This window comes from Rhinopithecus roxellana, chromosome 3 (genome assembly GCF_007565055.1).
Source record: "Rhinopithecus roxellana isolate Shanxi Qingling chromosome 3, ASM756505v1, whole genome shotgun sequence".
NCBI classification, from domain to species: Eukaryota; Metazoa; Chordata; class Mammalia; order Primates; family Cercopithecidae; genus Rhinopithecus; species Rhinopithecus roxellana.
The window spans coordinates 145,497,424-145,524,547 of record NC_044551.1 but is presented as its reverse complement, the minus strand read 5'-3'; the positions used below and the strand labels follow the sequence as shown (position 1 = coordinate 145,524,547).

The window sequence follows — 27,124 nt, the reverse complement described above, 5'->3', positions numbered from 1 at the left end:
TACTTAGTCGTTTCTTGATTATTTTATACATTATATAGTGATTTCTGGATATGACAGGTGAGGATTTAGCTCTTACACCATCACTATCTTTACTTCCTCCCATATTGTCCCAAAGTGGTTACCATATTTAGGGGCTAAGCAGTCACCACATCATTATGACTGTGTATGTATTGCTCCTTGTTGAGAAAAACAGCGTATTATGCTCTTCCTATCCTGTACTTCTTTCTGCCCTAGAATTAATGATTGCCTAACCAACCCTTTCCCCTTATTTTTTTACTTTTGCTTTATCTTCAATGAACTTCTTTCCAAATGCCCCAAATCTGGCAATAACTTATTATTTTTAAGAGAAGGGATCTCACTAAGGTAGCCAGGCTGGTCTGGAACTCTTGGGCTCAAGCCATCCTCTTGCTGAGCCTCCTGACTAGCTGGGACTACAGGCATGGGCCATTCCACCCAGCTAACCTACTAATATTTTTACTGTTTCTTTTTAAAGTCAGCTCCATAGCTGGAATATTGCCTGTGTTGCATCTTATTTGCTGGATCTATGTCATTCTCTGGTTTGTGTACTCCTTCACTTTGCTGGAGTATTTTCTCCAACAGCTTCCCAAAAAAGGGTACATAGAGGTAACCCGAGTCTTTGCTTGTCTAAAAATGCATTTTACCTTCACCCTTGATTATTTGGGTGAATATAGATTTATCCGTTGAAAATAACTTTCTAGAATTCTGAAGGCATGGTTCCATTGTTTTCAGATTCCTTTTCAAGACAAGGTCTCTTCTGTTACCCAGGCTGGAGTGCAGTGGCATAATTACGACTCACTGCAGCCTTGGACTCACGGGCTCAACAGATCCTTCCATCTCAGCTCCCTGAGTAGATGGGAATACAGGTGTGTGCCACAATGCCCAGCTAATTTTTGTGTTTTTTGTAGAGATGGGGCTTTGCCATGTTGCCCAAGCTGGTCTCAAGTGATCCACCTGCCTTGGCCTCCCAAAGTGCTAGGATTACAGGTGTGAGCCACTGTGCCCAGCTAGTTTTTCTTTTATTCTCTCTCCACTTCCTTCATTTCTCAAAGGCATCTCAAACTCAGTGGGCCCAAAACCAAAGTCAAACTCCATCAGAATATCCTGCTACTTACAACTTTAAAATATATCTTAAATCACAATTTCTTACTACATGCAACCCTTTGGTTCAAGCAACCATCATCCCTCACTTGAACTTAGAATTGGTTTTCCTGCTTCTGTATTTTTTTAAATTATAGAATATTTCAAATAAACCATGTGTGGTTTTATTCTTTTTACTACATAAAAAGAATGAAGATGTGCCAGGTGTGGTGGCTCATGCCCGTAATCCCAGCACTTTGGGAAGCTGAGGTGGGCGAATCACTTGAGGTCAGGAGTTTGAGACCAGCCTTACTAACATGGTGAAATCCCGTCTCTACTAAAAATACAAAATACAAAAATTTATCCGGGCATGGTGGCATGCACTTTGTCCTAGCTACTTGGGAGCCTGAGGCAGGAGAATTGCTTAAATTTGGGAAGGTGGAGGTTGTAGTGAGCTGAGATTGCACCACTGCACTAAAAAAAAAATTATATTTTATATATATATATATATATATATATATATAATATATATATGAAGCGCTTATATACTTAAACATGGAATTGCTTGAAGTGTTTGGCATTCGCTGTTCCCGTGCATGCCAGCAGCTTCTTACTGCAAACACCTGGGACTTACTATAGAGCAGTTGGAGTACGTTCCGCCCACACACAGGACAGGGAGCTGACAACCAAGGAGAGAGGGGAATCAATACTCCAGTTTTCTCCCCTCCATTTCCCTGTATCTCAGCAGTATGGAGCTTGTTACCAGTGAGAACCTGCTTGCTGACTTTAAACTGGTTTTCTTACCTTCTCAGTTCAGTTTTTGCATAACTCAACCAATGGTTTCTGGTATGACCTAGCAAATAAACTGCTTTCACTGAAATTTCAGTCTTGGAATCTACTTTGGGTTCCCCAATCTAAGACAGAAACACACTCATTTTCCCATCACTGGACTTCCAGGTTGTTTTCAGTTTTTCACTGTTACAAACAAGGCTGCAACATTTATCTACAAACCTCTGGATATACACATAGGAAGCTTTTGGTATTTCCACTAGTGAAACTGCTCAGTTGAAGGGTATGTGGATCTTCATCTTTAATAAATATTACCAACATTTGAAAAGCCCGACAATGTCAATCAAGGACTGGCAAGGGTGTCACATGTGATGGGTGTGGAAAGGCAGCTCACTGTAGCAAGTGCTGGGGACTCAGTCAGGGTCTTGGAGAAGCACTTATTTATAGCAAGAATGTTTCATAAATGGTATCTGATAGAGTCAAGAGTAGTGGGGAATAAAAACAAGTGGCTTAGAAATAATTATAGATCTAAAGTCAACAAAATACTTTTTTTCTAATGTAAAAATACATACTTTTTTTAGAGGGAGGGAGAACAACTTAAACCAGAAAACACCTTCATATTAATCATTCTTCTCATATACTTCAAATTTGTACTTAATGCCTTTCTCCTCTTGGACATCAGATAGAACACCTGGGTATCTGTAAAAGGAAAAAATATATAATTAAATTATGTGTCCATTAAAAACACAGCTTCCGTCATTCTCAGTTTAAATGCATCAATAATGCATAAAGCAAATAAAAAGTTTTCCTTTTTTCTTCACAATGGTAAACCACTGTCAAGTTGGATAAATATCATGCAAACATACTACATATGCAAATGATAAGAAAAAAACTGTAAACTATATAGAAAGTTAGAAAACAAAAAGTGTAATTTCTCCTCTTTTGTTTCCTTTGGATTCCTCATTCTCTCAAAAACCAGTTAGCAGTTTCCCTTGTATCTTTCCTCTCTATCACCCAGCTAATAGGAAATTTCTTAAGAACTTTTGGCAAGACTTACATTTGGTATCACATTTCTTGTGTAAGCAAAAGACAAAATAGAACCTGAAGCTGTTTAGGGCATAACTGAAATTATGTGCCCTGGACAGTGACAGGTTCTCTGCTTCAGTTTGATTGATGGACACCACACTGCTCTAATTCCACAATGTGTGGCAGATATTAATTCCTTTATTAGGATCTGCTATTCCTGTTCCCTAACTCTCACTTAAGCCTGTGTTCTCTCCAGCTTCCCATCCAAAACCCAGCTTCTCCACTGAGGAATCTTCTGACCATTCCAGCCTCCAGTGAACCCCAATCTTTGGTTACTTCTTCAGTACTATGCAGGCTGTACCCCAGTATGCTCCAGGTAGTCAGGAACACCTGTTTGAATCAGACTGTGCTTCATTCTGGTTCTGCTGTGTGACATGCTTCTGAGCCTGCTGTCAAAGTCTTCATCCTTGTAAAAAATTTAGCATTGTTGGCCAGGTGCAGTGGCTCATGCCTGTAGTCCCAGCACTTTGGAAGGCCAAAGTGAGTCGATCACTTGAGGTCAGGAGTTCAAGACCAGCCTGGCCAACATGGTGAAACGCTGTCTCTAACAAAAATACAAAAATTACCTGGGCATGGTGGCGGGTGCCTGTAATCCCAGCTACTCAGGAGGCTGAGGCAGGAGAATTGCTTGAATCTGGGAGGCGGAGGTTGCAGTGAGCCAAGATGGCGCCATTGCACTCCAGCTTCCATGACAGAGCAAGACTCCGCCCCCACCCCAAAAAACCAAAAAAGAATGTAGCATTGTGCCTAACACATTAAGTGTTCTATAAATGGTGCCTACTAGTATTATTGGTTTGTTTCATTTCTCTATTTTTAAAACTCATTGTAGGCAGGGACAACACAGTAAACGTTTAAGTCTCGTGATATTCAATACATTGCTGAGTAATAACAGACATTAACCTTTGTTGACTAATTAGAGATTATGCAATTTTGGTAAAAAAAAATTAGGGGTACAAAGTAATACAATTATAGGGAAAAAGATGCTTTCTGGAATAATTTATATTTCAGAGGAAGAAGCAATGTTTCTATTAACCATTTTCTATTAATTTTAGTCTCTCTGAAATGAGTCATGAAAAGTAAGATCTACATACATTTTTGGTGCAAAATTCTCAAGTGTCAAGATTGTCAGTTCATAAGACAAAAGCGACATATCAAGAAGTTTCTGGGCCGGGGGTGGTGGCTCATGCCTGTAATCCCAGCACTCTGGGAAGCTGAGGACGAGGCGGGTGGATCATCTGAGGTCAGGAGTTCGAGACAAGCCTGGCCAACATGGTGAAACCCCATCTCTACTAAAAATACAAAAATTAGCCAGGCATGATGGTGGGCACCTGTAATCCCAGCTACTTGGGAGGCTGAGGCAGGAGAATCGCTTGAACCTGGGAGGAGGTTGCAGTGAGCCAAGATCGTGCCACTGCACTCCACCCTTGGCAACAAAGCAAGACTGTATCTCAAAAACAAAAAATAAACCAAAAAACCAAAACACAATTAAAATCAAGACTCTATAGGAAGCACAGGCTCAGGAGCAAAGGGGCAGCTGAGTAATGTGGACGAGTATGCCAGCATCCTGACAGGAAGTTGTAGGGTCAGAAGAAGAAACATCAGCCTATCCAAAACCTGCTTCAAGGTGTCCATTGACAAGGGGCATCTGTCCCAGCTCTGGAGCCAACTACTGCCTCCACAGGCCTCTTTTAATCTCTATTCTCTTTGATTACATGGTCACACAGAAGATTATTAACTAGAAGTAAAAGCCTGTTGGGGGCTCATTAAGTAGAAAACTGCCGATATAAAATATCTGGGCCTGCTGGTTTGGTTGGGGTCTAGTGTGAAATAGTCTGAGATAGATTTCTTCCAGGTAAGATGAATGAGAGCAGAGCCCTAGAGGACAGTCTGGCACAGTGCTGTTGAAAAATCGACTGCCCAAACAATGACCTACAGGGATGAAGGCAGACACAAAGTAAAACCACCTTACTTTATTAATATGACCTTCTGCCCTGGCTTCCATCACTTGTGGCTCCTTCTACATTCTAATTTTATTCTCTTCTTGCCTCACAAGTTCTCTCTTTCATCTGTATTTCACTATACTAGTGTGTTTTATTTTTTAAATCGGGAAGAATATTGTTAATAAAAGACATTATATTTGAGCAGAAACCTATATAACCATAAGAGGTTAACTGATAGAGACAACAGGGCTTAAACTAAGTGAGTAGCTGTGGGGAAAGGGATAGGGGAGGTGGAGAATGACCGAAGTTTATATTTGGACAGTAGAAAGCAAATCCAAGTTCCCCAGCACAAGGAGATCTGGAGAGAAAGCCGCTCCAGAATTGAGCAATGTTAGTTTTCCAGGGACATGGCATATTCACTTTATCTTCACAGGTTTCCTTTTTCTCCAGAGAATGAAGGACTGACTTATTCTAGGTCTCCCGTTAGAGAATTCCCTCCATTCCATTAAAGAGGCTGTTATGATGTCATGTTAGTAGATGCCTGAAAGTACAAATGACCATCAAATGTTGCAATGGAAGAGTTTTTTGCTTTCTCCCATAGCCTTGTTTAGAATCTCCACTTTGGAGCAATTTCCTTATTCCTATCTCAGTCTATTCACTATTAAAATTTTCTAAGACATTTAAGAAGTACTACCAATCCGTCACAAACTCTTTCAAAATCACAGAAGGGAAGAGAGCATCTCCTAATTCACTCTATGAGGTCACTTTTATCCTGATAACAAAACCAGGGGAAGGCATTAAAAAAAAAAACAAAAACTGTAATCCCAGCACTTTGGGAGGCAGACGTGGGCGGATCATGAGGTCAGGAGATCGAGGCCATCCTGGCTAACGTGGTGAAACCCCGTCTCTAGGAGATCAAGACCACCCTGGCTAATACGGTGAAACCCCGTCTCTACTAAAGAATACAAAAAAAAAAAAACTAGCCGGGCGACGAGGCGGGCGCCTGTAGTCCCAGCTACTTGGGAGGCTGAGGCAGGAGAATGGCGTAAACCTGGGAGGCGGAGCTTGCAGTGAGCTGAGATCCGGCCACCGCACTCCAGCCTGGGCGACAGAGCCAGACTCTGTCTCAAAAAAAAAAAAACAAAAACAAAAAAACAAAAACAAATTAGCCGGGTGTGGTGGTGGGCACCTGTAGTCCCAGCTACTCAGGAGGCGTGAACCTGGGAGGCAGAGCTTGCAATGAGCTGAGATTGTGCTGCCGCACTCCAGCCTGGGTGACAGAGCGAGACTCCGTCTCAAAAAGAAAAACAAACAAACTATAAATCACCCCTTCTGAATATAAATGCAAAAATCTTCAACAAAATACTAGCAACCTAAGCCTAGTAACATATAAAAAGGATTAGATACCATTACCAAGTAGAATTTATCCCAGAAACATTAGTTTAACATGAAAATCAATGTGATATACCATATTAATAGTACATTAAAGTATTAGTATAAAAGACAAAAACCACATGATCATCTTAATAGACTCAGAAAAAGTATCCCACAACATCTATAATACTCTAATGATAAAAAATACTAAATAAACTAGAAACAGAAGGGATCTTCCTCAATGTGATAAAGGCACTCACAGCTTAAATCACACTTGATGAGAGAGAAAGGCTTCCCCTCTAAGATTAGGAACAAGACAAGTAAGTCTGCTCTTGCTATCTTCTAGTCAACACTGTATTGGCAGGTCTAGCCATGGCAATTAGGCAAAGAAAAAAGTAAAAAAAAATCCAGATTAAAAAGGAAGAAGTAAACCTACATTTGCAGAAGACATTATACTGTAGAGAAAACCCTAAGGAATCTACTAAGAATCAGAATTACTAAATGAGTTCAGCAAGGTTGCAAGATACAAGATCAATAAACAAAAATTACTTGCATTTCTGTAAGTAGCAATGAACAGTCTGAAACTAAAGAAAACACCATTTACAACAGCATCAAAAGGAATATAATACATAAGAATGAATTTAACACTGAAAGGTATAAAACATTGCTGAACAAAATAGGATCTAAACAAGGGGAAAGACATCATATGCTCAGGGTTTAAAAGACTTAATTTTTTTTTTTTTCTTTTTTGAGACAAAGTCTTGCTCTGTCACCCAGGCTGGAGTGCAATAGTGTGATCTTGGCTCACTACAACCTCTGCCTCCCAGGAACAGGCAGTTCTCCTGCCTGAGCCTCCCAAGTAGCTGGGATTACAGGCATGTGCCACCACGCCCAGCTAATTTTTTGAATTTTTAGTAGAGATGGGGTTTCGCCACGTTGGTCAGGCTGCTCTTCAACTCCTGACCTCAGGTGATCTGCCCCCCTCGACCTCCCAAAGTGCTGGAATTACAGGTGTGAGTCACTGTGCCTGGCCTTTTTTTTTTTTTTTTTTTTTTAATAACATTATACTTACTCTGGTAGAAGTTTATATTTCTCCAAATCAATTTCTGGAAGAAAGGTGTCACTTTCAAAATCTTGCATGATCCTTGTCACAAATAGTTTAAGATGGCCTGGGTGATTCATGGCTTCCTTTGAAATAAAACAACATCAATTTTCTTAATGTGTGTCAAAAGACATAGAAACGCTAAGATTTATGTTTAGTTAGTTTATACTAAGTATTGAAAATATGCTTGGTACTGCCAAAGCATATTATTAAAATATCCTATTATTTCATCTGGGGTGCTGCAAAGTATGCCTTAGTTATATTGAGAATGACACTAACCGTTATCAATAATTACGACAGACTGAGTTTAAATATAGTCTGACCTCCAGTTTGCTTACAAGAACTTTTTAATTTAAGCATTCTCTTTTATTGTTTTCCCTTTGGCTGTTTAGAGTTAAGAGCCCCAAATTATCTAGTTGCTCTCCATAGAAAAATTTACATAAACATGTATGAATAAGACAGTACAATTTGATGAGACCTTGACTATGGAAACCCCCAAGAGCATACTTAGTACATATACATAAAATTTAGTAATGCTTCCAATTCTCAGAAGATAATTACAATGCTAGTAGGTAGGTAATTTATTCTGCTTCTTCTTGCTAACAATTGTATTAACATTTGGCTTAATATTGTACATGACTTTTCTAACTACTCCCTAAAATATGGTTGATAATTTCTATAGAAAAAGTTGCCCTGGAATGAGCGTCTTAAAATTCTTATTCATAAAAGTATGTCTTAATTGCAATTCTAAGAAAGCAGTAATTCTTGATCTTAAATAGCTTATAGAAAACACACACACACACACACACACACACACACACATAGACATAACAAATCCAAGTGTTTATTTTTAAAATTCCAAATAAGGGTACAGAACAAATTTTACTTTTTATTTTCAAAACATCATTTTATATTAAATCATTTATTATCTTTGCTACAACCAAATAGATGCTCTACCAATTCTTACTATACCAAAAATTTAAAAAGTGGAATGCAGAGTCCCCCTTTATTTGCAGTTTCACTTTCCAGTTTGTTATCTGTGGCCAACTGTGATCTGAAAATATTAACTGGAAAATTCCAGAAATAATGCATAAGATTTAAATGACATGCTGTTCTAAGTAGTGTGAAGAAATCTTGTGCCGTTCTGCTCTGTCCTGCGTAGGACGTGAATTATCAGTTTGTCCTGCACATGCTGTCTATGTTACCTGCCCCTTAGTCACTTAGGAGCCGTCTGGATTATTAGATTGACTGTGGTGGTGAAGTTCTGTATTAAAGTTGATTATAAGCTGGGCGCGGTGGCTCATGCCTGTAATCCCACCACTTTGTGAGGCTGAGGCAGGTGGATCACCCGAAGTCAGGAGTTTGAGACCAGCCTGACCAACATGGAGAAACCCCGTCTCTACTAAAAATACAAAATTAGGCCGGGTGCCGTGGCTCAAGCCTGTAGTCCCAGCACTTTGGGAGGCCGAGACGGGCGGATCACGAGGTCAGGAGATCGAGACCATCCTGGCTAACACGGTGAAACCCCGTCTCTACTAAAAATACAAAAAACTAGCCGGGCGAGGTGGTGGGCGCCTGTAGTCCCAGCTACTCGGGAGGCTGAGGCAGGAGAATGGCGTGAACCCGGGAGGCGGAGCTTGCAGTGAGCTGAGATCCGGCCACTGCACTCCAGTCCGGGCGACAGAGCGAGACTCCGCCTCAAAAACAAAAAACAAAAAAACAAAAACAAAAAAAAATACAAAATTACCCGGGCATGGTGGTGCATGTCTGTAATCCCAGCTACTTGGGAGGCTGAGGCAGAAGAATCGCTTGAACCCGGGAGGCGGAAGTTGTGGTGAGCTGAGATCGTGCCATTGCACTCCAACCTGGGCAAAAAGGGCAAAACTCAGTCTCAAAAAAAAAAAAAAAAAAAAAAAAAAAAAAAAAAAAAAAAAAAGGGTGATTTTTTTTTTTTTTTTTTTTTTTTTTTTTGAGACGGAGTCTTGCTCTGTCGCCCAGGCTGGAGTGCAGTGGCCGGATCTCAGCTCACTGCAACCTCCGCCTCCCGGGTTCACGCCATTCTCCCGCCTCAGCCTCCTGAGTAGCTGGGACTACAGGCGCCCGCCACCTCGCCCGGCTAATTTTTTGTATTTTTAGTAGAGACGGGGTTTCACCGTGTTAGCCAGGATGGTCTCGATCTCCTGACCTCGTGATCCGCCCGTCTCGGCCTCCCAAAGTGCTGGGATTACAGGCTTGAGCCACCGCGCCCGGCCTAAAAGGGTGATTATATAATCAAACCTTCTGTAAAGGGAGAGATGGTAAATATTTTAGGCTCTGAGGGCCATAGGGTTTCCTACCTTTGTAGGCCACAGACAGTACTGAACGAATGGGTGGAGCTGTGTTCCAATGAAACTTTCTTTACAAAAATAGGCTGAGAGGTCCGATTTGGTTCACAGAAGATAAGCCTGAATGATACCTACAAGCTGTTGTGATGTGTGGTAGGTGGATAATGTAAAAATATCATTTGAAGATTCTACTTCCTATTTATCTATATATAGATTTATCATATTATATAAATGCATTTACGTACTTATATTGCTTAAAGAATACATTTTCTAGTGATTATGGTAATCATTCAAAGTGTGGTAGGCACTGAACAAAATAAAGAAATAACTTGTTTTCTTAGAAGAAATTCATACTTGGATGAAAATATCAAGGAAAAAAATGTCCATTTTCTTCTATCACAAATTGAGAAAATAAGAGGTTCTAGAAACAGGAGCCCAAGAAACTGAGAGTTTTTTTTTTTTCTGAGACAGAGTCTCACTCTGTTACCCAGGCTGGAGTGCAGTGGCGCGATCTCAGCTCACTGCAACCTCTGCCTCCTGTGTTCAGGTGATTTTCCCACCTCAGCCTTCCAAGTAGCTGGGACTACAGGGGCCCACCACCACACCCAACGAAGTTTTGTATTTTTAGGAGAGATGGAGTTTCACCATGTTGGCCAAGCTGGTTTTGAACTCCTGACCTCAAGCAATCCACCCCCCTTGGCCTCCCAAAGTGCTGGGATTACAGGCCCCCACCTACCTCTTCTTTCTAAAATAATTTCAGTGTATATATCTTACCACAAGACCACCCAAATGACAGAAACTGATTTTTCTTCCTCCTCATAAACGTTAATTTTTCATTAGTGTTTTAAAAGGCAAAGAATTCTATTATCCTCAAAAATTTTAAAGCTGGAAGTCATTTGGTATTAAAAAAGGGGTATTTGGCCAGGCGTGGTGGCTCACACCTGTAATCTCAGCCCTTTGGGAGGCCGAGGCGGGCGAATCAGCAGGTCAGGAGGTCAAGACCATCCTGGCTACCACGGTGAAACCCCGTCTCTACTAAAAATACAAAAAAATTAGCTGGGCATGGTGGTATGTGCCTGTAGTCCCAGATACTCGGGAAGCTGAGGCAGGAGAATGGCGTGAACCCGGGAGGCGGAGCTTGCAGTGAGCCGAGATCATGCCACTGCACTGCAGCCCGGGCGACAGAGTCTCGACAGAGTGAGACTCTATCTCAAACAACAACAACAACAACAACAACAAAAACCCCAAAAAAGGTGATTGAGGAAGTTTTCTGCTTGTAATAAATTCATATACATCTAGTTAGTGTATATCAACTGAGAGCCCCAACCCTTTTTCAGTAAGAGATATATTCATCCTGAAAGACAAAGGGGTAACTCAAGTATATTTAGGGTACATTCAGGTAGTAGAAACCAGTGCAATGCAACTACAATTCTCAGGAAAAGATTTAGAATGGATTTTAAATTGGAAACATCAATTATTCTTTGATTTGAAAGTAGACTGGTACTGGAGAGATGTTGGTCACAAGATACAAGATTTCAGTTACACAGGAGGAGTAAGTTAAAGAGATCTATTGTACAACATCTACTATTTTATAGTTAATAAATGTATTCTTGAAAATTGCTAAGAGAGTAGACTTTAAGTGTTCTTATCACATAAAATAAGTGGGTAATACATATGTTAATTAGCTCCATCTAGCCATTCTACAATATATACACATTTCAAAACAACATGTTGTACATAATATATATATGCAATTATTTGCCAATTAAAAAGATAAATAGGCTAGGTGCTCACGCCTGTAATCCCAGCACTTTGGGAGATCAACTGCTTGAACCCAGGAGTTCAAGACCAACCTGGGCAACATGGCAAAACCCTGACTCTACAAAAAATACAAAAATTAGCCAGGCATGATGGGGTGTGCCTAAAGTCCCAGCTACTTGGGAGGAAAGGTGGGAGGATTGCTTGGGCCTGGGAGCTCGAGGCTACAGTGAGACAGTGCCACTGTACTCTAGCCTGGGAGACAAAGCAAGAACCTGTCTCAAAAATAAATGAATAAACAATAAATAGGCTATAAATAATAATAAATAGCCTATAAAAGGTAGGCTGATACAGACTAAAGTATTTATTTTTGCATTTCTATTTAGTTTGTATAGTATCAAACAACAAATAATTTGAACTGACAACAAATAATTTACAGTACAGATAATGTGCTGCTTCCTATACTCATGGCTTAATTTTTTAAAGGTTCAGACAATGAGTTATATCTGTTTTCTTCCACTTCCTTTAAATGGCAGGGAAGCCGAAAGAAAGTAGAATAGAACATTTCTTTTTATTTACCAATAACTACACTTACCTTATAAACAGAACTGCCACCAACTATCCAAATCATGTCTACTTTATTTGCTAATTCTGGTTGTTCAGTAAGTTTTAAGGCATCATCCAGACTTCTGGCAAGAAAATGAGCTCCTTGTGGAGGTTCCCTGAAGTTAAAAAAAAAAATTACACATAATTTTTGTAAAATCCATACTAGTCAAATAATCTGACTAAGAAGCAGTGACTATAGAATTAAAATCATCATAAATATGAATCCTTTCAACAAGAAGCACTTAACATCAGTATGGCCTATGACCAATAATTCAGCCTACATTTGTACATCTATGGCTCACAATGAATCATGAAACAGAACCAGGTGATATCTTGTGGTATCTCTGGTGGAAAAACATCAGAATAGGAGTTATTTCCAGAGGGGTGGGATAAAGATTCACTTGGACAGGGCAGGAGAGAACTTTCTGGGGTGATAGGTACTATTCTGTATCTTTGATAGGGCTAGGGTTACACAGGTGTATACATTTACCAAAACTTAGCAAATGTACATTTAAGACTTGTGTCTCACGTAATAGTTACCTCAGAAGAAAAAAAACTGTAAAAGACAGAATCATTTTACTTATTTATTAGACAGAGTCTCGCTCTGTTGTCCAGGCCGGAGTTCAGTGGCGCGATCTCGGCTCACTGCAAGCTTCGCCTCCTAGGTTCACGCCATTCTCCTGCCTCAGCCTCCCGAGTAGCTGGGACTACAGGCGCCCACCACCATGTCCAGCTAATTTTTTGTATTTTTAGTAGAGACGGGATTTCACCCGTTAGCCAGGATGGTCTCGATCTCCTGACCTGCTGATCCGCTCGCCTCAGCCTCCCAAAGTGCTGGGATTACAGGTGTGAGCCACAGCACCCGGCCAAGACTGAATCATTAATGGTATGAATGATGAAGTATTTAGGTGGAAATACACTAATGTCTGCAGTTTATTATGAATGCAAAAATGAACAAAACCGATTGATGGATGAATGAAGATGTGATGAAACTAGTAGAGTAAAATGTTAATGGTAGACGTAGGTGGATGGTTTACTGTAAACTTCTTTCTGTACGTGTGAAGATTTTCCTGATAAAATACTAGAAAAAGAGTGATATGTTTGAATGACTGCAGAAAAGCTTGGAATGACATTCAGACTGCTAATGTCATTACCTTTGGGAACGGGGAAAAGGATTTTCATGTTTCAAACAATACAGGAATGGGTGAAGTATTAAAAAATGAGCTTATTATTACGTAATTAAAATCCAAAAGGGAAGAAGTTAATTAATTCCAGTGTTTACTCAGGGGTGGTCCAATATTTTGGCTTCTCTTGGCCACATTGGAAGAATTGTCTTGGGTCACACATAAAATACACTAACATTAACGATAGCTGATGAGCTTACAAAAAAAAAAAAGATCTGTGCATAATCTTTTAAGAAAGTTTATCAATTTGTGTTGGGTGGCATTCAAAGCCATCCTGGGCCACTCTGAGGCCTGCGGTTCATGGGCTGGACAAACTTGGTGTACGCTGACTAGCTTAATCTCTCCCAATCTCTGAAACTATTTTGTTGGTCATGGTGGGGGTTGCAATTCCCTTTATAAATGACAAAACCTGTGGAACTAGGTTTTCATAGTAATTAGATACACAACAGAAATTACAATTCAATGTCAAGTTTTTAGCCTGCTGCTTTAACAAGATTATATAATTGCCCTTGAACTCATAGTTATAATAAGGATTAATCAAGAACTTGATTGCCTCCTCCCTCTCCCTCCTAATATATATTTTACTTATTTTATTCTGTCATTCTTAAAAGAATTAGGTTAGAGCAAAGAATATACTTTGACTCAGGATGGAAATAGACATGGAGGCCAGGGAGAAGTTAAATAAGCCCAGGTTATCTTCTAAGGTATCAGGGCAGTTGCAGGGACCAGGTTGGACTAGGCTCTTCAGAGAGAGAACTGAATCTAGAAGAAACAAAGATTTGGAGTTGGGAGAGAAGAGAGTTTAGTTAAACCGATGATGGCCAAAACAGAGCTGTGACGGTGTTAGTAACTGCAGATGTGACGACTTCCTTGCCCTTTTGTAGTGAGTGTGGAAAAGAAAGTGAAGAACAGATTAGCCAGGCGTGGTGGCTCATGCCTGTAATCTCAGCACTTTGGGAGGCCAAGCCGGGCAGATTACCTGAGGTTAGGAGTTCCAGACCAGCCTGGCCAACATAGTGAAACCCCGTCTCTACTAAAAATAGAAAAATTAGCTGAGCGTGGTGGTGCGTGCCTGTAATCCCAGGTACTTGGGAGGCTGATACAGGAGAATTGCTCGAGCCCAGGAGGCGGAGGTTGCAGTGAGCCGAGATTGCGCCACTGCATTCCAGCCTGGGTGAGACAGCGAGACTCTGTCTCAAAAAAACCCAACTCCCGCCGCCACAAAAAACACAAAAAAACAAATTAAAGATAGAGCAAAGTTAGAGATTTAAGTTAAAGCAAAGGTATGAAGAATATGCTTCCGTAAAATGTGGCTATTTAGCAGTTTAGAGTTCAGTATCACAGAAAACACTGGACCTCCAGGTGGGTAAAAAAGAACATGCAAAAAGCTGAGCTAGTGTTTGAGTTCATCAGCCCTTACACGGCACATGTGCTAGAAATTAATACAGTAAATGACAAATAGGAAGCATCCAATATAGTGACGTATTTCACTGCTGAATTTCTTTCCTACAATTATTTTAAACCAATCCAGATTGGATTCCCTGACAAAGGGGAGTTGGTATGTGGTAGAATACGTATTCTTTGTTAAGAAGTGTGTGGACATGCTTGATGTTTCTGTGACTGAGTGTTGAGGGTTTGCATGAAGACTAAATGAGATAATGTACACACTGCATTTAACTGGCAATCGTACGTGGTACTATCATTCCTTTTTATAGATGAGGAAACTGAGCCTGAATGGTTAAGAAACTACCAGTCACACAGCCAGGAAATGACGGACCTGGGAGTTGAACTCCAGCACCCTCACTTTGAAACTTGAGCTGCAACTTGTTACGTGGACAAAAGACTTCAGTTGGTGCCTGTGGGCTACAGGGGCCTCTAATTCAGGGGCCCTTAGACATCAGGATGGTAGGGCTTAGATTAGATGGAACCCTGCCTCTTGTCCTCTGGCCTTATCTGATTACTCCGGGTGCCATATAAACATTATCCTTTTTCACTGTTCCTGATGTGAGGATGGCCAATGGAATTCTGGCTCCATTTCCCCAGGGAGTGTTGGGAAACCACTTAAAAAAACAAAAAACCCTGAAATGGAATGGTGTCTTAACCAGAACGCAAAAATACACCCTCAATTTAAGACTTTTCACACTGAGCCTTTAAAAATGGGGTTCCCTACTAAGCCATACCTCATTTTATTGTGCTTCAAAGATACTGAGGTGTTTTTCTTTTTTACAAATTGGTTTGTGCCAACCCTGCACTAAGCAGGTCTATTGGTGAAGTTTTTCCAACAGCATGTGTTCACGTTGTATCTCTATGTTACATTTTGGTAATTCTCACAATATTTTAGGCTTTTTCATTATAATATGTTTTGGGGATCTTGCTGCTACTGTTGCAAGTAACTGTTACAGGGTGCTATAAATCATGCCCTTTTAAGATGGTGAACTGATACATGTTGTGTGTTCTGACAGCTCCACTAACTGACTATTCCTGTTTCTCTCCCTCTCTTCTGGCCTCCCAATTCCCTGAGACACAACAATATTGAAATGAGGCCAATTAGTAACCCTACAATGGCCTCTAAGCGTAGGAGTGAAAGGAAGAGTCGCATATTTCTCATGTAAAATCAAAAGCTAGAAATGATTATGCTTAGTGAAGGAGGCACATAGCAAAGCCAAGCCTCTGGCATCTAACAGCCAAGTTGCAAATACAAAAGAAACGCTCTTGAAGGAAACTAGAAGTGCTATTCCAGTGAAAATGTGAATGGTAAGAAAGCAAACAGCCTGGCCGGGTGCGGTGGCTCACACATGTAATCCCAGCACTTTGGGAGGCCAAGGCGGGAGGATCATGAAGTCAGGAGATCGAGACCATCCTGGTTAACACAGTACAACCCTGTCTTTACTAAAAATACAAAAAAATTAGCCAGGCGTGGTAGCCGGCGCCTGTAGTCCTAGCTACTCAGGGGGCTGAGGCAGGAGAATGGTGTGAACCTGGGAGGTGGAGCTTGCAGTGAGCCGAGATCACACCACTGCACTCCAGCCTGGGTGACAGCGAGATTCTGTCTCAAAAAAACAAAAACCAAAAAACAAAGAAAGCAAACAGCCTTATTGCTGATGTGGAGAAAGCTGAGTGGTCTGGATAGATCAAACCAGCCACATTACCTTACACCAAAACCCAATCTAGAACAAGGCTTTAACCTTCTTTAATTCTGTAAAGGCTGAGAGAGGTGAGAAAGCTATAGAAGAAAAGTTTGAAACTAGCAGGGTTTGGTTCATGATGTTTAAGGAAAAAGCTGTCTTCATAAGAAAAAAGTACAAGGTGAAGCAGCAAGTTTATCCGGAAGATCTGGCTAAGATCATTGATGAAGGTGGTCACACTAAGAACAGGTTTTTAATGGAGACAAAATAGCCTGCTATTCAAGGAATATGCCATCTAGGACTTCATAGCTATAGAGGAGAAGTCAATGCCTAGTTTCAAAGTTTCCAAGAACAGGATGATTCTCTTGTTGGGGGTTAAGGCAAGCTGATGACTTTCAGTGGAAGCGAATGCTCATTTACCATTCTGAAAATCCCAGGGCTTTTAAGAATTATGCTAAATCTTCTCTGCCTGTGCATTAGAAATGAACAACGAAACTTCGATGACAGCACATCTGTTTACAGCATGGTTCACTTAAATATTTTATGCCTAATGTTGAGACCTACTGCTCAGGAAGGAAGATTTCCTTTCAAAATATTCCTGCTCATTCTGTAGCCCATGGATCAAGGAGTAATTTTGACTTTCAAGTCTTACTATTTAAGAAATACATTTTCTAAGGCTGTAGCTGCAATAGTCAGTCATTCCTCTGATGGATCTGGGCAAAGTAAATGGAAAACCTTCTAAAAAGGATTCACTATTCTAGATGCCATTAACAACATTCATGATTCATAGGAGGAGATCAAAATATCAACATTAATAGGAGTTTGGAGTTAGTTGATTCCAACCCTCATGATGGCTTTCAGGGGTTTAAGACTTCAGGGGTGGAAATAACTGCAGATGTGGTGGAAATGGCAAGAGAATTAGAATTAGAAGTGGAGCCTGAAGATGGGATGGAATTGCTGGAACCTCATAAAATGTCAGTGGATAAGGAGTTCCTTCTTATGGATGAGCAAAGCAACTGGCTTCTTGAGATGAAATCTACTCCCGGTGAAGATGCTGTGAACATTGTTTTGGCCACAAAAGATTCAGAATACTACACAAACTAAGTTAATAAAGCAACAGCAAGGTTTGAGAAGATTGATTCCCATTTTGAAAGAAATTCTGTTGTGGGTAAAATCCTATAAAATAGCATCACATGCTCCAGAAAAATCTTTCATGAAAGGAAGTCGATCAATGTGGCAAACTTCATTGTTTTATTTTAAGAAATTGCCACAGCCACCCCAGCCTTCAGCAACCATCACCTTTATCAGTCAGCAACCATCAATATCAAAGAAAGACACTCCATAGTGAGAAGATTATGACTCACTGAAGGCTTGGAAGATTGTTAGCATTTTTTAGTCATAATTAAGGTACATACGTTTTTTAAAGATGTAATACTATTGTACATCTATTAGACTATTACTATAGTGTAACTATAACTTTTACATGCACCGAGAAACCAAAAAATTCATGTGACCACCTTTATTGTGATATTTGCTTTATTTATTGCAGTGGTCTGGAACTGAACCTACAATATCTCTGAGGTATGCCCATATTAAAAATTGGGTATGCTCCGGCCTCATAATGGAATACTATGCAGCCACTAAAAATATTTACAGGACTTTATTTTCTAATATATGAGGGAAAAAGAGGTGGGTTACAAAGTGGTACTACATGGGATGGTTCTATTTTTATAAATCACCTATGTACTATTCATTGTGTGATTTCCGAATCCCTATTTTGCTAGGGGTTATGCTAGATTCTGGGGACAGAGATAAAATATGCAGTCCCTGCACTCAAAGAGATTGTGATGGCAGTCAGAAATATCTGTACTATAATGTACGAAAGGACATACAATAAAGACGTGCAGAGGACGCTTCATGGGAACGCAGGGCCGGGGTGATGAAGGAAAATACTCCTCAGGGCATGATTCCTTAACCGAGTGTCAAAGGAGATAAAAACACATGCAAAGGCACAGGCATTACAGACTACAATCGAAGTGTAGTATAGAATTTTATTTTAATCATACTAAAGTTATTTAACACAAGAAAGCTCTGAAAAAGTTGAGGGTAGCAGAAAAGTAAACTGTGGTGAGGTTTAAAACAGGGTAGGCCGAACGTGGTGGCTCATGCCTGTATCCCAGCACTTTGGGAAGCTGAGGTGGGCAGATCACCTGAGGTCAGGAGTTCGAGACCAGCCTGGACAACAGGGAGAAACCCCATTTCTACCAAAACACACAAAAAGTAGCTGGGCATGGTAGTGCATGCCTGTTATCCTAGCTACTTGGGAGCCTGAGGCAGGAGAATTGCTTGAGCCAGGGAGGTGGAGGTTGCAGTGAGCCGAGATCACACCATTGCCGTCCAGCCTGGGTGACAGTGGGTCGTTCTTGTCATACCCAGCTAAATCAGAGTTGAGGGGACAGGGGAAAAAAGCATTCAGGGTATAAAACATTGCTCCAATAATGTAATTTTCTGTGAGCCTGACTGCTGGAACTGCTTGTTGTGACTTGAAACCGGTTTTATCTACAGCTTCTGAGATAACTTGCTGCAACTCTAGAACTAATTTTGCCCACCACTCACTGCTCACCAATCGGAGCTTGCCAGCGCCCCCAAACCTTAGTAGTGCCAATGAACTTTCTCAAAGAGCGGTAACATTTCTCCTTTTAAGTAAAACCTCTAACCTTCCCTTTGTTCTTCAGACATATGGAAGGCTACCTGTCTTCATGTATGCCCTAAACTGTAATTTTTTTCTTCTCAAACAAAATGTTAAATTTAGAGATTAATCTCAACATTTTTATTTTGCCTTTGATAATACTAAAAGGTTGGGACAGCAGAGCATGGTGAAGATAGAAAAAAAAGGAATCCAGAATGAAGTCAGGGGTGATGAGAGAGTTGATTTAGATGGCAGTGGATTTTTGTCTCAAGATCGAGGGAAACAAGAACAAAATAATATCTTAAGGTGAAAATGAGATCATGAATCTGTTCACTGTGATTTCATTAATATATTAATGTGTATGTTCTATAAGATATAAAGTAGCAAGTTTGTGTGTGTGGGGGGGGGGCGCGGGGCGGCGGTAGAACTGATGCCTATACCCTTCCGTGTGCCAGAAACTTTACATACAAAATTTCAGTGAGTCTTCAAAATCACCCTAAAAAGTTGTCATTATTCATCTCATTTAATAGGTAAGGGAAGAACCTTCAACAAGGCTTACTTGTAACCTGCCTAAAGTCACAAAGTTACTAAGGGCCATAGCAGATATCAGAAACCAGGTCAGTCAGTGTTTGCTACTCCAAGTGTGTGAGTGGTACGGGGAGAGAGATCTGCACCTTCAAGAAGTTTTAATCACTGTGGAGACTCTGACAGTGAGATCGGAAAAAATTATGACACGAAATTTAGTTAACTTTCATGGATGGGAGACTATTTAAATCTTGTAACATGGAGGCAATTCTGGATTTTCTAAAGATAGTGTCAAGGCTACTATAGCATTGCAGTAAAACTTGTTTATTTAATTTTGGGTTCCAACGAGTTTTTTTTTTAGATGGAGTCTCTCTCTGTTGCGCAGACTGGAGAGCAGTGGCATAGTCTTGGCTCACTGCAACTTCCACCTCCTGGTTCAATAGCTTCTCCCGCCTCAGCTTCCTGAGTAGCTGGGATTACAGGCGCTCGCCACCACACCTGGCTAATTTTTGTATTTTTAGTAGAGATGGGGCTTCACCATTTTGGCCAGGCTGGTCTCGAACACCTGACCTTGTGATCTGCCCACCTTGGCCTCCCGAAGTGCTGGGATTACAGGTGTGAGCCACACTGTGCCTGGCTGGTTCCAAAGACTTTTAAAAGTCACTTTATTGATAAAAATCACATACCATAAAATTCACCCTTTTAAAGTGTACAGTTCAGTGACGTTTAGTACATTCACAGAGTTGTGCAAGCATAACTCCTATCTACTTTTAGAACATTTCCATCACCAAAAAAAAAAAAAAAAAATTCTGTACTCATCAGTGGTCATTCCCACCCTTCCCACCTCAAGTTTTTTTTTTTTTTTTTTTTTTTTTTGACGGAGTCTGGCTCAGGCTGGAGTGCAGTGGCCCTACCTCGGCTCGCTGCAAGCTCCACCCTCCGGGTTCACGCCATTCTCCTGCCTGAGCCTCCCAAGTAGCTGGGACTACAAGCGCCCGCCATCGGGCCTGGCTAATTTTTTGTATTTTTAGTAGAGACGGGGTTTCACCGTGTTAGCCAGGATGGTGTCGATCTCCTGACCTTGTGATCTGCCCTCCTCGGCCTCCCAAAGTGCTGGGATTACAGGCGTGAGCCACTGTGCCCGGCCTTACCTCAAGTTCTTTTAAAGCCACAACTTGATTGTCTAGACAACTTCGGAAAAACATTTTCCCCCAATACCTTACTAAGGAAATATTTACCCTAAATAACTAGTGTTTGGTAGAAAATTTGTGATTACCTTGAGGATTCAGTTTCTTCTTACACGGGGGAGAGGGGTGAAAAATGAAGTCTCTTTAGAGCTGACATAAGCAAGTGATTTCCATGTATAAATCTCTGTCCTTTTATTCAAGAGTGCCTGGCACTCAGTAGGTGCTCTCTCTATGTGTGGGATTGACCAACAAGGAAGGAAGCGGGAGGAACAACAACAAAAAAGAACTCTAACATTTTTTACTAACTGGTATCACTATTTCCCTGGCATGCTTGATAATAAAGACTTTAAATTTTCTTAGCCTTAAAAAAAAAAGCACAAGACACCAACATATATTATACATAAATACACAAGAAGCAACCAAACCCAATTACATGCATCACAGGGAGGTCGTAAAAAAAATTACACTCATTATCTTTGAGGAGAAATGCTGGCTCAAGTGAACATCTCCCCAACTGAGATTTCTTTCTGTTTGAGCTCAAGCTAGCCATAAACAAACCTGAGTAGTATTCAAAAATGTCAGTAAAGAGTTTCTTGGAATGGCGATATAGTCTGTGAATTTGATATATACCAAGGAAAGAGATAATCAGAGCATCCTAGCAACCAGAAGAATAGCATGAAGATGGAAGCAGGCGGCAAGATGCATATCAACAAATCTGCCCCGTCGCCCAGAGGCAATCAATGCAAATATTCTATACACTTTCTTCTGGGTTTTTACCTATGCCATTCTAGGAAGAACTTGGGAGAGAATCTGTGTAAGTCTGAATCCCCTTAGCCTATATAGCTGTGTAGATCTTTCCTTCCCATAGTGTTAACTTGGCTAGGATATAGTTCTTGGTTATTCAGATACTGTATCTAGGTGTTGCTTTGAAGACATTTTGTAGATGTGATTACAGTTTTTATTTTTTTTGAGACAGGGTCTCACTCTGTTGGCTAGGCTGGAGTGCAGTGGCACTATCCTGACTCACTGCAACCTCTGCCTCCCGGGAACTACAGGTACACGCCACCACGCTGGCTAATTTTTTTGTAGAGATGGGGTTTCATTTTGTTGCACAGGTTGGTCTCAAACTCCTGAGCTCAAGTGATCCACCTGCCTTGGCCTTCCAAAGTGCTGGGATTGCAGGGGTTGGCCACTGTGCCAGGTCGGACTTTAATCTGAGTGGGCTGATTCAATCAGTTTAAAGGCCTTGAGAGTAGAGTTGAGGCTTTCCTGAAGAAATTTCACCTGTACTGCCCCTGCTGGAGAATTCCAGCTTGCCCTTTCTGATGGCCTGCTTTACAGATTTTTGGACTCACATACCCAGTCCCCATAATTGTGTAAGCTAATTCCTCGCAATAAAACTCTTTTAACATACCTATTTCTATCTACTACTGGTTCTGCTTCTTTGGTTGAATCTTCATTAATATCCATGGGAAAATAATACTATGACCACTGTTCCCAAGCACGTAATGCCCTAGGATACTGCATTCTTTTTGGTGATTATATTATTAGACTAAGAATGATTAACATGCCAGATCCCAGACTTTCCCCTTAGGTCCTGATATGGTTTGGCTGTGTCCCCACCAAAATCACACCCTGAATTGTAATAATCCCCACATGTCAAGGGTAGTACGAGGTGGAGATAAATGAATCACGGGGAGGGTGGTTTCCCCCATGATGTTCTCGTGATAATAAGTTCTCATGAGATCTGATGGTTTTATAAGGGGCCTTTCTCCCTTAGCTCAGCACTTCTTCCTGCCACCATATGAAGAAGGACGTGTTTGCTTCCCCTTCCACCATGATTTTAAATTTTCTGTGGCCTCCCCAGCCATGAGGAACTGTGAGTCAATTAAATCTCTTTCCTGTAAAATTGCCCGGTCTTGGCAGTTCTTTATAGCAACATGAGAATGGATTAACACAGGTCCAATTCTGGCCACCCCTCAACCTCCCAAGCCATTGGAGTTGACTTCCTGGGCAGTCTTAATATGATTACCCCTCCCACTCTCCAGTTGCCAAGGCATATCTAGGCTTCATGAACTGCTGACTCCAACCCTGGATTGGGGTACAGGAAAATTCTTATCAGAGGCTAACTGGAGATACTTGCTTCTCTCCAGGATCTCTAGAACCATTTCAATACTTTGAAATTTTTTACCTTCAGACACTGGGTAATGAATGTTAAGTACAAAATATTACTGGGTATTGTGGTTAACTAGGAATAATAGAGCAGAAGATTATGACCCATTTCAGCCCATCCTAAAATTCACATTTTATTGCATTTAGGGTTGGGTCCAGAAAGGAGATCATCACTTAATTTTAGAAAGTCCCAAAACATAGTTGTTTTGACTTTATGTGAAACTACAAGTTACTGATTATACTGTAAAATTTATATTTGAGCCTAGTGAATGATGGTTCAAGAAAACTTGCAAATCTGATACCACAGTGAGATATTTAATGTTTATTGTAACTTTTCAAGGTGATGAAATCAATTACTCAGCCAGTAGAAGAAATTATTGCCATGTAGTACAAATAATTGCTTATTTTCTATAATCACCTTTGTGATATTAAGTAGCCTCATCAATAGCTCCTTTTATGCAATTTCATTTTATCATATACTGATCTCCACTATAAGACATGATTTTCTTGTGGTGAATTTATGTTAAGGTACTTACTTGAGTTCTCTGCTGAGAACTAAATTAATTCTACCCTTTAAAGGTCGATTCTTCTCAGGAATGGAGAACCAAGTCTTCTTACCCATAATCACCAGATTCTGTTTACCTATAAAATCACAAAGCCTAAGTATATTTTGGGAATATACATGTATTTTCATATATTTATATACAACAAGTCCTTGAATAACATCGTTTTCTTTTAACATTGATGAGAAAAATAATCAATTCCTGGCCAGGGCCACTGTCTGTGTGGAGTCTGCATGCTTTTCCCATGTCTGCATGGAGTTTCTCCAGGTACTCCAGTTTCCTTCCATATCCCAAAGACATGCACATTATTATTCTTAAATGTATGTATAGCTCATATTTATTTCAGTGTTTAATATTAGAAATGTTTTCGGCCTTCATTTAGAAGTTTGGTGATGTTTTTGTGACCAGCAATATGCCCTAGGAACTTAAGTAGCCTATGGTAAAATTGGTTTTGCTATATATTGTTTCACTTAGAGTCACAGTTTCCAAGATGAGGTTAAGTGAGGACTTAGTGTAGGTATGCGCATAGATATGACTGACATCCTGACATTTAGTGGCTCTCCTTTAAAAAAAATAAACTTAAAATTCTTACCAAAATTCATACTTATCACTTATGGCCTAAATATAACTATTTTTCCCTTTGGCATTATCCATTTATATCCAATATTTACTTTTAATCAATTGCAATTGTGTATAACATAGTAACGAGTAAAGATTCTGGGGAGGCAGAGGCAGGCGGATCACGAGGTCAGGAGATCAAGACCATCCTGGCGAACACGGTGAAACCCCGTCTCTACTAAAAATACAAAAAATTAGCCGGGCGTGGTGGCAGGCGCCTGTAGTCCCAGCTACTCGGGAGGCTGAGGTAGGAGAATGGCGTGAACCTGGGAGGTGGAGCTTGCAGTGAGCCGAGATTGCGCCACTGCACTCCAGCCTGGGAGATAGAGGTGAGACTCTGTCTCCAAAAAAAAAAAAAAAAAAATTCTGAGTCAAAGTGCTCAAGTTGAATCCATTTTGTCATCCACAAGACAAATCGTGTTAATCCCTTGTGGATTACTTTCTTTATCCATAAAATAGAGATAACAATAGTTCCTGCTTCTAGGGTTGTTGTGGGAATTAAAGACTTAGAATAATGTTCAGCCTCTAATCAGTACTGTCAAAACTGTTTGATATAATTGTATTATTCATATTTGTGTACTTTGTAGATTGATATTAAATCATACTTTTAAAAATAGCTGCTTAATGTTCCACTCAATTGCCTTAAAACATGTTTAATTATGTCTCTATCCTATTCTTTTAACGCTTCTATAAAAACTTTTTACATATAGCGTCCACTTTGGGTCAATTTCTTAGGAGAATAACTTTGAGACTCAGCTATCTGAACCAAAGAAAATCAACATTACCAGACCATATTGGGATTTTTGAGAGTGGCTTTTATCAATTCTTTAGCTATAGGCTCTCATCATTATCTCTACCAGTGACCTAAGTGTCAAATCCAAATGCCTTGTATCTGTCCCATTCAAGAGCTGCAGCATCTGCTCCTTTCTTACTGTTTCTGTTTCCTCTGCCATACCTCCTCTTACAACCATAAATATCCAGGTCTCTTAGCTTTTAAACGGGGCATCTCTCAACCCCCACATTCTTTTCCTTGGTTATTCCCTTCCCTCCAATAGTTCAATTCACCTAGATCCCGGTGCCTGAAATTATCCTAGATGTCCTAGAGGCGCCTCATCATTACAATGGTACATTATTCTCCACTCCTTTACATGTCATGTCAGCTTTCAAACTGAAAATCTGAGCGTTCATCCTTGATGCATCATCTTTAAATTCCTGATCTCCAAAATCCAGGGTCATGTAACCTTAAAGATTTTTTACCCTCTCTTCTCTATTGCCTTTGTTCAGGCCTTATCTCTTCCAGCAGCTCTTCCAAAGGCCTCCTCTGCTTTCCTTTCCGAGTGCTAACCTTCACTGAAGCCTTCACCCAGCTGCCAATTCTGCCCCATGCCTGATAATTTGCTTGTGCGTTAACATAAAATTTCTAAGACAAAAAAATTTTAATAATGGTAAATGAACCTTGGGAACTGCATACAGATCCATAATAAGAGAAAAGGTCCCAGATTAACACGGAAAACTTTCCATTTAAATAACATCTGCATTGGTAAACTTCATCAACCAAGACCCTACTTAATCCCACATTACCTTCTACTGAAGAGGTTGTGGTCATTCTCTGGAAATACCTGAATTCATTCCTACAAGTTAGAGAAACAGCGTTACTCGAAACATTATTGTCAGGCCTCTGAGCCCAAGCTAAGCCATCGCATCCCCTGTGACTCGCACGTATACGCCCAGATGGCCTGAAGTAACTGAAGAATCACAAAAGAAGTGCAAATGCCCTGCCTCACCTTAACCGATGACATTCCACCACAAAAGAAGTGAAAATGGCTAGTCCTTGCCTTAAGCGATGACATTATCTTGTGAAATTCCTTTTCCTGGCTCATCCTGGCTCAAAAAGCTCCCCTACTGAGCACCTTGTGACCCCCACTCCTAACCCGCCAGAGAACAACCCCCCTTTGACTAATTTTCCTTTACCTACCCAAATCCTATAAAACAGCCCCACCCTTATCTCCCTTTGCTGACTCTCTTTTCCGACTCAGCCCGCCTGCACCCAGGTGAAATAAACAGCCACGTTGCTCACACAAAGCCTGTTTGGTGGTCTCTTCACATGGACACGCATGACAATTATCCCTTAAGCTCCAGCTCTAAGGCACCTGACAAACGAAGCGCTGCGGGCAGGGGTGAGGTGTTTTCTCCAGGGCTGGGACTTTGCCCTGGGCGAGGGCGCTGCAGGGCAACGACCTCGCCTGGCAGCAAGATCCGGGCAGAAATCAGCAACTTTGCCTCCCGGGCAGCAGAAAAGGGGAATCCAGTCGGGCCCACCCTTCCTGCGAGCGCAGACCGCAAGTTTGGCCCCATCCTCTCGCTGGGAGTCGGCCCGGCGCGTCCCTCTTAGATACCCCGACAGCGGGCAGCCTGCGCCAGTCTGGATCCCATCGCCCCGGCCCGGCAGATACCTGAGCGGCGGCCAGGGCAGGTCGCCGTTCTTGCCGATGCCCATGTTCTGGGACACAGCGACGATGCAGTTTAGCGAACGAACCATGACAGCAGCTGGAGCACCTCCGAGCCTGCTCATTAAAACAGAATGCGCGGTCAAGATTGGCGCGAAATTGTGGCCGCCCCGTCCCCTCGTTCCTATTTGTGCAGGCGAGGCCCCGCCCCCCGCCCCGGCGCACGGCAGGGTCACGGCGCGCTCGCGCCCGCAGACGCCTGGGAACTGCGGCCACGGGCTCGCGCTCCCGGCCGGGCCCTGTCCCCGGGCTGCTATCCTTCCCCTGCCATGTCTCGCCGGAAGCCTGCGTCGGGCGGCCTCGCTGCCTCCAGCCCAGTGCCTGCGAGGCAAGCTGTTTTGAGCAGATTCTTCCAGTCTACTGGAAGCCTGAAATCCACCTCCTCCCCCACGGGTGCAACGGATCAGGTGGACCATGACGCCGCAGCGCCCCCAGCGTCCACTTTCCCGCCCCAGTTGCCGCCGCTCGTGGTAGGTT

At 41.4% G+C, this 27,124-nt stretch overlaps 2 protein-coding genes across 7 annotated transcripts in view; one reads left to right on the top strand and one right to left on the bottom strand.

The window, feature by feature from the left end:
* Positions 1-1,541: 1,541 nt before the first annotated feature.
* Positions 1,542-27,124, bottom strand: DHFR (dihydrofolate reductase). 3 transcript variants are annotated; one of them, XM_010386019.2, is made up of 8 exons: positions 27,027-27,124; positions 26,594-26,704; positions 25,722-25,771; positions 23,496-23,601; positions 12,067-12,193; positions 7,360-7,475; positions 2,460-2,586; positions 1,542-2,357 (listed from the first exon to the last, which is right to left on the bottom strand). In XM_010386019.2, the coding sequence occupies exons 2-7, from the start codon at positions 26,677-26,679 to the stop codon at positions 2,508-2,510; spliced, it is 564 nt and encodes a 187-aa protein (XP_010384321.2). In that variant the 5' UTR covers positions 26,680-26,704; positions 27,027-27,124; the 3' UTR covers positions 1,542-2,357; positions 2,460-2,507. The 3 variants fall into 3 exon arrangements, with proteins under 3 accessions (XP_010384321.2, XP_010384322.2, XP_030782882.1); XM_030927022.1 differs by having other exon boundaries at positions 2,164-2,586; XM_010386020.2 differs by lacking the exons at positions 26,594-26,704; positions 27,027-27,124 and adding an exon at positions 26,218-26,536 and having other exon boundaries at positions 1,542-2,586.
* The window catches only part of MSH3 (mutS homolog 3), a 227,530-nt gene continuing 227,118 nt past the window's right edge, over positions 26,713-27,124 (top strand). For all 4 annotated transcript variants that reach the window (XR_004056310.1, XM_010386022.2, XM_030927020.1 and 1 more), the window contains exon 1: positions 26,713-27,117. Coding sequence is in view for 3 of the 4 variants with exons in the window: in XM_010386022.2 (XP_010384324.2) it covers positions 26,722-27,117 (396 nt within the window). In the remaining variant the exon portion in view is untranslated. The remainder of the gene's footprint in view (positions 27,118-27,124) is intronic.